Here is a 12,069-nt window from a genome sequence, read left to right as displayed (position 1 = left end):
AAATGTTTTTAGTTCACTGAAATGGAACATGTAATGCAAGCTACAACATATTTTAAGAATAGCAACTCTAATGGGGGTACTGAGAAATTAAGAGCAGTTCCTTACATAACACATTCCACATAACATTGTTCACATAACAAAAGAGGTCTCATCTCTGATATAGAATCACGTAACACTGGAGTCAATACACACATCTATGAGAGGATGTGATGGACGCTGTGGCAGTGTGACAATTGCCAATTTCTTGAAATAGAAAATAAGAAGAAGACAGGCTTGTGGGAAGGTGTTTCTAGACTGTTAATGAGAGCCGATGTGAGGAGGTGTGCACAGGGGTTTATCAGCTGCTGCTGTTATCATACTCCACTATGACAGACTGAGGTACCAATGTACCCTGATCGGTGAGGGACCACTGAGGACTTTATCGGCAAGTAAGAGCGCCGTACTTTCAGTTTGAGTCCCACTGCCTGCATTAATGTATTGCCCACAGACTTCAGCCTTGACTGCGCTGCAATGCAGGGCTTTTTTTTATAAGCAAAAACTGGGAGTGGCGTCTCTCTGGGGCTCTTGCTTTCTGTGTCTGTCTGTGTGACATTCACTACATGCACAGATTTGTGTCAGTATGAATCAATTCAATCCAACTGCAGATGCAATGCTAAGAAAATATAATTATTTTCATTTTTAGCCCAGGGGTCTTCAACAGGGGGTCTTGTTGGTGGTACTGCAGGGGTCTGACAATTATTGTGAGAAAAAATATTGCATTAACCTAAACTTCAAATAAACCTTCAACTAAAGCGAATATTTGGCTAAATTCATTGTCCTTCCCACATTAAAATATAATGTGCAAGTATATGACTCTGCACATTAATGATTATTTTAATGGATTTGCAATCTATGCTTCATAAAAGATTTTGTAAATAGATCGACGGTATTATGTGCATATTATAATAGACCACGCTTAAAATGCAACACTAAATTTTACAGATTATGAAACAAGCGATGCATTCTCTATCACCAAGGCCAGAGAAAAATAATTGCTCTACAATGTACTATTTATGATTGTAATTGTAAAAACAGTCTAATTCAAAAGTTCAATTATTGGATTTGATTATTCAGTTCATTTACAGTTATTTACGACATAACTTCATTTAACATTCTGATCAGCTGTCAGTCTGATTATTCACATATTAGTATGGTCCATGTAAACACACATTACAGTTAAAATGTTTTGAGTAAGAAATTCAAGAGCATTCCTGTATCTCAAGGAGAATAGAGAATGATGCCAATGTCATGGGTTTAATTCGCAGGGAATACATTAACTGATAAACAGAAAATGCAATGTAAATTGCTTTGGATACAATTTTTGCCAAATTCATATGTAAATTAATTATTTTATTTAGCAATGATGTATTAAATTGATCAAAGCTGATAGTAAAGACTTTTATAATGTTAATGTAATGGTTTTCAACATTGATAATAATAAGAAATGTTTCTTGGGCACCACATCAGCATATTATAATGACTTATGAAGGATCATGTGACACTGAAGACTGCTAAAATTCAGCTTTGCCAACACACACACAAAAAAACAAACAAACAAAAAAAATTTTAAATATAAAACACTTATTTTATATTGCAATCATTTTTCACGATATTACCGTTTTTTTCATTTTTATGTTTTATTTATATTTAATTTTTTTATAAGCCTTGGTGAGCATATGATACCTCTTTTAAAAACAATAAAACATCTTCCCAATGCCAATTTTGAATGGTAGTATATATAATGTGGGATTCTGAAATAGCTGTTTAAAACATTTCAGCAGAACGGCTTCTGAGTACAATACAAATTTTCAATGCCAGATTTGTAACAGGCTCAGTCCAAAGGTTTTTTATTTTATTTTTTATGTCATGTTATGTTCAAACTAAATACAGCACAGAATAAATATATAAATATAAAGTCCCCAAAACTGAGCTTACTGCATGCACATGTCACTGTTAAGATGCTTCTGTGAATGCCTGGGAATTGCATAGGATGACACATAAAATCTCAAAGCATGCATACAACAGTACATGTTGTGAATAAGCAATCCCCTCTATATTTCAAGAAATGACTGCCATATTGTACCATAGTAGCCTGACAGTTCAGAGCGCTGAGTGAACCCAAACTCTCCAGACTGCAGACATCACTCAGAGTGATTGTTTAAAGTTCAAACAATTTCTGCTCAAGAATTTCATAAATGTGAGAAATGTAAAGCTGATTTGGAAGCGTTAAAACTGAGCTCCACTTTGAAAATCGGTTTTAGTTTGAGAACAGGCAAGATTTATGAGCTTCTGTCTGTGTGTCTGTCTCTGGGAGAATTTCTTAGATGTAGATTAAGAGTAGCTGTCAGCTAAACAGTTCCAAAGAAGTCAAAGCGGCTGCAGAAACAAGACACAGTCAGAATAGCAGTCAGTGCCAACACTCTCACAAGGTCACAAAAACAAGCCATGTGCCAATAGCAATAATTACACTCATTCACATGGAGTAAATAATAAGAAAAATCTGAAAGCTTTGTGCAACTACAGGAAAACAATTTCATTTTCATTTAATTTCATTTTTAAGCATACTGTATATTGCAGGAGCTCAATTGTTTCTATTAGCAAAATAGATCCCCACTTAGAGAAACTGAAAGAGAGAGAGAGAGCTTGCTTAAGCATATGTTCAGAGAAGTGTTGTGCACTAGAGGAGCATCCTGGAGTAAGCTATCCGTCAACAGAGAGCTGGGAGGGAGGACTTGACAGACACATTTATTAGGACTGTGATGACAGATGACACATACCTCAAAGTGGTGTAAAGGGATTTGTGTGGAGACTGATAATTGCATAAAAACAGAAAATTAAGAGTATAAGTTCAGCACGGTACATTCTCACACCTCAAGTATTATTCATGTAGTTTCTAAACAGCCGGAAGACGGTACCTCAGATTTTTTTAATGTGCTGTTATTCTTGTTTTATTTTTTTATTCTGTATTTTTCTCTCTTTCAGTATTTCACGGTGGCAGAGCATTATGGGAGCTCGAGCACTCGGCAACATCTGAGAGGTGCGCCTCTGGGGGAGAGGTCTGACAAATTCTGGGTTTAGTTCCAGGACTGGCCCCATGACTGCAGAATTACTCTGGTAGGAGGTCCACTAGCTCAAAGAAACGCCCTCTGACGTGACACGATTTCTTTCTTTTCTTCTTTCTCATCATGTACAATGAAGGCAAAGAAAATATAAAGTAGTCATATAGCACTTATGTGTAGTAATAGGTTTTTGTTCTATTTTCTATGTATCTTGAAGCAAATGAAGAGAAAATGTCTACAAATCGTAAATTAAAATAATAAAAAATATCCAGATTAAAACATTTATCATATTTGAAGCACTAATATGTGTTAATCCAAATGCATAAACAAGTCTTTAAAAAAGTATTAGGACCTAATACAATAACTAGCAAAAAAAGCACAAGTCTTTTTTTTTTTTTTTTTACTTTACCTCTAGTACTGGTATATGATCTTTATCCTGCAGTTTGTTCACACTTCACCTACTGTATGTAGGGAAGGCCAGAACTATGGGATCAATTTCCCGCCTAAAGTATTGCAGCCACGGGTCAAAAAATAATAAGTGTGAATCAAAAATTTAAAAACACATGTAAAAATATATTGCACAAACTGAACAAAATAATGCAAAATGATCAGAATAGCAAACGTGGTCACGGATCAAAATATAATAAGCGTGAATCAAGAAATAAAAAGCATGAATAAAAACTTTAGACGCATTAAAAGTTATTTTGCACAAAACTTAAACTTATGGTCATGCTTTCTTAAAAAGTATGTTTTCCTTGGTTTTATTACTCTGTATTTTGTGCTCTCTTGCATTTTCTGCTCATATTTTACTCTTTTGCACGCTTGTGCTGTTTTTCTCTTCGCTCTTCTTTCTATGCTCTGCGCTTGCTTTCCCAAATGTTGCAGTTCCAGTTTCATGTAAATTAGGGCGGGCTTAAGTGTCACCATTGGTCCACTAGTTCTAGATTGACAGCTACTCCTCTAGCCAATCAATCGAAGAGGGGAGTTGACGTCACACCAATGTGACTTGTGGCTACTGATGCTTACTTATACAGGGGAAGATGACAGTTTAATATAACTTTACAAAGACTTTCAAGCAGTAAAGCTACAGTGTTTCATCAAAGAATTGCCGATTTGAACAAGAAGTTTGAACGAATAACTCGCTCGTAAAAACAGTAACTTGCCACCACCTACTTTCATATTTAATCAATAACAAGGATGGGCAATGTTGGTCCTGGGTGCAGAGTTCAGCTCCTCCAACCCTAATCAAACACACCTGAACCAGCTAAGCTAATCATCGACTTTAGGATAATTAATACTACAGACAGGTGAGGTTTTTATCGGAGTTGACGCTAAACTCTGCAGGACAGCGGCACTCCAGAAACAACGTTACCTATCCCTGATGGAGATGTTGCTGTATTCAAATTTGAAGCTATATTTAAAACATTAATCCTAAAGTACTATGCAATTATGTAGATATGTAAATAAACACAATAAGTATGTAATAAATCACTGTATATTAAATCCAACTGGTTTCTGTATATCTTCTCTGTAACACACTCATTTTCAATAATCTTTTGTCAAATTTGGCGAGGTTAATAAAAAAGGTAGGCAATTCGTAGTGGTGACAGGTCAAATTCCTAAAGTCTTCAGACAATGGCCGTTTTTAACTTAGTTTTTGCAAAGAATTGTAGCGTTTCATAACTGCAGGATGTTTCACTTACAGCAGCCTTAGCATATCATAAGCCAAGTAATATTGTTTAACACCAATTACCAGTGTGCACATTAACATTCTCATGTATCTCAAAAAAGATGAATTTAATTATTTCCAGAGTTCAGATAGCTTTACTGCTTGAAAGTCTTTGTAAAGTTAAATTAAACTGTCATCTTCCCCTGTATAAGTAAGCATCAGTAGCCACGAGTCGCATTGGTGTGACGTCAACTCCCCTCTTCGATTGATTGGCTAGAGGAGTAGCTGTCAATCTAGAACTAGTGGACCAATGGTGACACTTAAGCCCGCCCTAATTTACTTTTTTCAGTTTTTGCAATATATTTTTACATGTGTTTTTAAATTTTTGATTCACACTTATTATGTTTTGATCCGTGGCTGCAATACTTTAGCCGGGAAATTGATCCCACAGAACCCCCACAACTCATTGCCATTGGCTGATATAAAAAAATTCTCATATAGGCTATAATTTGCAATAGTTTCAGTATGATCATTTCAAACAGGTATACGTATGTGTGCTTATTTTAAATTTTACCTCTAAAAAAGATGTAAGACAGATGTCTGAAACAAATATTATAAACCTAAATTCCCAGAGCAGCAGTCTCTCACTATTGTATAGTCAGAGAAAAACCTTTTCCACCTTCCCATCCATCCATCCATCCATCCATCCATCCATCCATCCATCCATCCATCCATCCATCCATCCATCCATCCATCCATCCATCCATCCATCCATCCATCCATCCATCCATCCATCCATCCATCCATCCATCCATCCATCCATCCATCCATCCATCCATCCATCCATCCATCCATCCTAGGCTTAATTAGGTAATGTGTCTGGAACATTTTTGAAGACTGACATCACAATGTCCATTTTCGTCTCCCCTACCCACTCTAAATCTCATTCCCCTGCAAAAATAGTACAAAATTGGTTGTTCAAACTCCTCAGGAACTGAGCCATAAGTTGTCATCATTGTACACTTGAGCAAGGCTCCTGACACTAGGTTGCTCCAGGGAGACTGTCCCTGTAATAAGTTTGCTCTAAGTCACTTTGGATAAAAGTGTCTGATAAATGGGACCATCACAGCACCATAGTTGAACTATAGTACTTTTCTGTCAGGAAACAGATGCTTTTATCCAAAGTGCTTAAAGTACACTCATTACAGAGACAGTCCCCTTGGAGCAACCTAAGTGTCTTGCTCAAGGGTGGAATGGTGATAGTTCAAGGATCGCCTGTTGCGGTGTTCCAACTAGTAACTTTTTGGTTACCAGCCCAGAACCACTACATCATTCCATTAATAAAAAGAACATAAATTAATGAAAAAGATAGAGTGGGAATCACCAGTTGACCTCTGCACAATGTGGAAGGAAATATAAGTGCTCAGGCTAAAGGCAATGGAAGACACTTTTGAGGTTAATCTCAACTGTATATATGAACTAGTCTAATCTGTTCTGCAGCACTATTGATGGATCTGATAGCGATGCTAATGCATTAGTCAGAGCGCTCACTGCAGGGCTGAAGTTGCATGGTTATTCTATGCATGCCTGTATTGCATAAATACCTGCTTATGCATTTATGCAAAGCAGTATGGGCATTACTGTCTTTCTCTTGGATTCGATTTGTCTAAAAATGAGATGATCTATCTATCTATCTATCTATCTATCTATCTATCTATCTATCTATCTATCTATCTATCTATCTATCCATCTATCCATCTATCCATCCATCCATCCATCCATCCATCCATCCATCCATCCATCCATCCATCCATCCATCCATCCATCCATCCATCCATCCACACATCCATCCATCCATCCATCCATCCATCCACATATCATGTCTGTCTATCTAATCAAAAAGCAATTTGTAAATACATGCTGAATCTACACAGTGCAAATGTAATACAACACAGGGAATATGAATACAAAAATCAACCATGGTCCTCTGCAATGTTTGCGATCGTGAACAGGATTTGCACTGGTCGGGGTGGTATATCCTCTTGCCAGGTAGACAGTAATAACTCAAAGCCTGCTGCCACAGACACTCGGATGTTTCCCCGCTGAGACTGATTTGATGAGATGGCGATGCCTCCATTCATTTGACTGAGGGGCCTGAAAAGCCCTGAGCGGATCACAGAGGTTCGCATCTCATATCTTCTGTGGCTGTGCCATGAGAAAGAAATGCATTTACTCACGTACACACAGACACACAAACCATGCCAAAATCAGCACATATATCTACCCAGATCCACACATGCAAATGTACGCAAATATCGGGTTGTTTTGTGTTCTGCATGGTGAGTTGTGCATTGGTTAGCTTCAACCCCTCAATGCATCATCTTCCCGCAATCAACTAATACTGTACAACCCTAATAAGTCATTTTGATTGAATCATTAGTTGTTTTTTTTCTGTTATAAAGCCCATGGCTGTTGTACTGCAGGGTTGGTAAACAACAGCAAAAACACAGCAGGCGACTGCTGCCCGTTGATCACTGCCTGAAATTAAAATACGGAATGAGAACATCCAACATATGTGCATGGATTTCACATCTGATACATCAACAGCTTGGTCTGCAATTCCCTTAGAATCCTCCTTGATCCTTCGGCAAGTTTTTTCGGGATCTCAAACCCCATTAAAGTGATTAAAATGTAATTTGTTTCGCGATGAGATTCTAGTGACATGTTGCTAAGGTGAGAGGTGGTTTATCAGATGCAAGAGCATATGGAGCCCACCAGCAGTGGAAACAGGAAGTGATCGGTCTGAATTACCCGGAGATGAGTGAGCCGGGCTAAATCAGGGCTATCAAACACTTTCCATTTCCTTTAAACCACTTTACTGTACCATAAAACCTCCATGTATCCATAAGGGAAACATCTTGCCCCACCTCAGACCATGATAGATAATGAAATAAATGTCTTAAGAGGATTAAAAATGCTTGGCCTGGCAAATCTGTAAACAACCAGCTCCCTCAACCAACACATAACTACAATACATGTGTCAGGGAAAGTTTACAGCTTTCCAAATATTGGTCCAGCGAAGCGGGTGACAGAAGATGTGGGAACAAGGCGGCTGCCTGGTTCAGCGAGGGGGGAAGGAGCGTAGAGGAGTAGAAATGAGGAAGGTGATGTACGACTGCTGAGTCTGAAAAAACGACCCTCAAATTTACAGTCATGGTGAAGGGGAGGGAGGGGGAAGATTTTAAAGATGTTTTCCAATTATAAAAGATCGTACAAATCGTGTGGAGGGTAAACGGCAAACGTTCATGAGCTAACTCCAGCTGTGTGTGTGCGTGTGCACTGTTTTTTAACCTCTGCGCCAGTTGATTTATACACCCACTAACACACTCCTGAACTCCAAGTGTGTAATTAAAGCAGGCCGCTCAAAACGAACATCCATTCCATGGTAGTTGCTCTCTCTGTGGATTTACTGTGATGTGGGGTGAAGAGGGTCTTCTCTCAGAGGGAGCAGGCCAATGAGGTCTATAATACCTGGAGAAAGCTATCTGTAAGCATTAATATTCATCCTGGACCACCCGGAAGTGTGAGATTTGAAATCTGCCATCCTCGCTCATGGCCCCACAGAGCCAATCAGTTGAGAATGTCTTGTGACTAAGGGCATTTTCAAACCTGTAGATTGTATGTTTTGCTCCGAAACAGGGGGTTACATTTTTAACATGTTGCATTTTCTTTCACAAGGCAACAGTTTAATATGAAGAGGCGTTCTTTGGCTTTCAACTGGATACCCCAATGTGCTCACCTATAGATTCAGACACTGCTGCTTTTTACGCAGCACATGACCCATTATGAATTATGGTATAGATTGGTTCATTGGGTCGGATATCTTTTTCACCACAACCAAATGGCTTCAGAGTGCATTTTCAATTGGCCAAGACACCTCTTTCAGACAACCTTGGTCCAGTTGTTTTGGTGTGGATCCGAACACGATTACCATGTTAAAATATGCATAAACAAATCATAGAAAATGCACCAGGGAGAAAGCAGGGGGACAAAAAACATGCCAGGTAAATGACATTGTGATTGGCCAATAGAACCACACAACAATGTCTCAAAGACAGCAGACAGAGAAAAATTGAAGTCGATTCGAAGTTTGTAAGGGCCCTATAAAAAAATACAGGCAGTGGTAAAACATCTACTATAATAGATTTGTGCAACAATGTTATTTTCTCAGAATACAAAACAAGTTTGGAAAGTTCAAACACAACAATCTCAGAAAACTGAAAAAAAACTAAATAAATACAATCTTGTAGAGAATGTGGTGAAGTCTCACAAATGAGAGGGTGACTATGGTGATTGTATGCTCTCTGACAGCTGACATATTGATGTTTAGAGTGTTGGGCCAATTTTTCCTTACCGGAATGTGTTATTTGGTGAGTTTATGAAAGGAATAGTTCACCCAAAATAAAAATTCTGTCACCATTTACACTTCATGCCATTCCAAACATAGAATGTGACTTTTCTTCTTCAGTAGAACACAAAAGATGATTTGTATGTGTGTGTGTGTGTGTGTGTGTGTGTGTGTGTGTGTGTGTGTGGGGGGGGGGTATTTCTAGACTGTGTTTAGACTGGTCTATTTTGGTTTAGACCAGTGTTGACCGATTCGACACTTTCTTCCATTGTCATGGTGATAGAGAGAAAATGCATCAAAAGAGCTTTTAAGCCAAGTCAAGAGCGTGGACCTCAGCTTCTTGAGATAGAGACATACTGCTGTTTGATGCACTTATGCATGACAGTCAGATGTTCAGAAACATGAGGAAGTGTTATTTAAGTCTAAACCGTTCTCAAAATACTTGAAAAAAAAAAGTGCTCTTGAACACATAGCTAGTGCTTTGCATTACGATATAGTTTTTTTTAGAATTTTGTTTGTCTGTTTGTATTTAATGGTTTAAAGCAATCTGCGGGCTCAAATGAAACATTTATGTTTCCTTACACAAGTATTAATAGCTGATGCATTAACCTTTATGAAACACGATTGGGTAAACCAGCGGTCCTCAAAGTTTGGCTATTGTAAAGGGACAGCAAACCGGAAGATCTTCAGTGAAAAATGGTTTTAAATGTCGTTCTGTTACTCACCCAGAATTATCATATGGCCTCAGCAGACTTACAATATAGTACACAAGTCATATACAACATTTATGATACCTTTATGTGCTTTTTGGAGCTTGACAGTTGCAACCACCATCCTCTCATCCCTTATTTATCTAATTTTGTGTTCCACAAAACACAATGTATCGTGAAGAAAAAATAAAAAAAATAAAAAAAAAATCTGTGAAAAAGAAAATGACATGAAATAGCATGAAGTTAAATATATCATAGATAGATAGATAGATAGATAGATAGATAGCATTTTTAAAGGGGAAATTAATAAAAAAAAAACAAGAAAAACAAAAACAAGAAAGACAGAACCACTGCTGTAAACCTTTAATGAGTCTCTTCCTTTCAGTGAAATGGTAATAGTCTTTTATGTTCCTATTTCTAGAAAGAGAGCAGACTGAAGACTGACTAACCTGTCTGCGAAGATCACGGGTCTTCTTGGTCATCTTGTCAATAGCTGAATTCAGCGGGTCTCCTTTTTCTTTTCTTCCAGTCTGCAATAAAAGGGGAGAAAGGTTGAGAAACATAGTGTTACTTGTGTAATATTGCCTTTTCATATCCAACTAGCTCACACCAGAAAAACATGAAAGAGTACCAAACAAATCAAGAGAGATTGTAAGTGTTAAGTTAAAAATAGTGTTGCCGGTCTTAAGTAGGGTTTTGGTGAAAGTTTTTAGAAACCCCTTGAAACTTGAGCCCTGTAAGCTGGCCTGGATCTACCATACGGGCAATCTGGGCACGTGCCCAGGGGCCCTTGGCGCAGAGGGGGCCACCGTGATGGGAGTTTTTTTTAATATAAAAATATAAAGGTGAATGAAAATATCTTATATTTATAAAGGTATATCTCGAAAGCCCCTTGCTCAATATTCCCCAAACTCTAATCGATCGTAGTGCTGGACGAGGCCTTTCGAACGAGCCCATCCACGAGGTCCAACTCGCCCGAGTTATAGGCGTTCAAAGTCGGGGGTCCCAGCGAACGGCAATCCGGTAGGGGGTGTCCCCAAGGCCCGCCACTCTCACTTTGAGGAAGGAATTCCTCACCCGAATTTGAGCTCTCTGGGTCTCCGCGTTGCCAAAATAAGAGTGATTATCTTCTGAGATTGTGATGTCACCGGTGGCCCGCTGGCGGCCGCCATATTGAAGCGCGCCCGGTGATTTTCGGCTAAAATCTCTGCGAAAACACCACTGAAATTCTGGTGCCTCCTTTGGAGGGTGTGGTTGTCAGGTAGGGAAGGGGGGCCCATGAGCTTCAGTGCCCAGGGGCCCCTGAGGGTACTAATCCAGCTTTGCCTGTAAGTGCCTCTAAATGTAGACACAGCAGGGATGGAATAAAGCAAGTGCCTCATAAAGTAACAATAGAGAGTGGACACGACCAACGATAAAAAAGACTGAGCACAGTAGCAGATTTTGCAGACAGACTGACATGAAAGAATCCTCTGTGCTATATTTCTCCTCGACAAAAATGGCTGGCCACAGGCAAGTCCTAAAACGACAGGGATTAAACCTTTATAGCCATATAAAAGACACATTGTGGGGTGCAGAGAACTCCATCTGATGAAGCCGAGAGGACACCATAGCCTGGAGCCATTTGAAAATTGCAACCAACTCTGAATGCTGCACAACTAGCATGTTGAATCTTAACATAAAACTAACTCCAGTTCGGAGGTTTACAGAGTTGAGTGTCTACAATTCTCTGTTATATTCACAGTATGAATCAATAGCATTTTTGTGTCTCAAACCCTCTCATTCAATCTTTTGACAGTATAACTGCAGAGGGGAAATGAACAAATTTGACCAGAGTCATGCTTTCTAAATCATCAGTTCACAGGTGCTTAACAATACTAAACTCCCCAGATGACACACTTGATGTGTGGTACAATATGCTTATGACATGCAGTTAATCTTTGATTTAGAGAGGGAGCCAAGGGAAAAAAAGACAGTTCCAATAGAAACTACATTCACTGACTAATCTGACTTTACGCAACTTCCTGAAATAAAGGCACAAAAATCTCTCTATCAATCATTTATCAATCTGCATGAAGCTTTAGAAGGTGCCATGTTGATTCAAAAAGCACTTCAGAGAAAGAGTAAATAAGTGAATTTGCCAAAGTTGTTCAGGTTAGTGGCATCAAATTGTTGAAAAAAAAA

General features: G+C 38.6%; 1 protein-coding gene across 1 annotated transcript in view; it reads right to left on the bottom strand.

The window, feature by feature from the left end:
- Positions 1-12,069, bottom strand: part of ctnna2 (catenin (cadherin-associated protein), alpha 2) — a 477,629-nt gene that overhangs the window by 101,853 nt on the left and 363,707 nt on the right. Inside the window, exon 8 of the mRNA XM_079897968.1 lies at positions 10,335-10,415. Coding sequence (XP_079754094.1) covers positions 10,335-10,415 — 81 coding nt within the window. The remainder of the gene's footprint in view (positions 1-10,334; positions 10,416-12,069) is intronic.

The sequence above is a fragment of the Squalius cephalus genome (assembly GCF_949319135.1).
Source record: "Squalius cephalus genome assembly, chromosome: 2".
Lineage (NCBI taxonomy): Eukaryota > Metazoa > Chordata > Actinopteri > Cypriniformes > Leuciscidae > Squalius > Squalius cephalus.
Note: the sequence above shows the minus strand (reverse complement) of the source record. Positions and strands in the feature narration are given on the sequence as shown.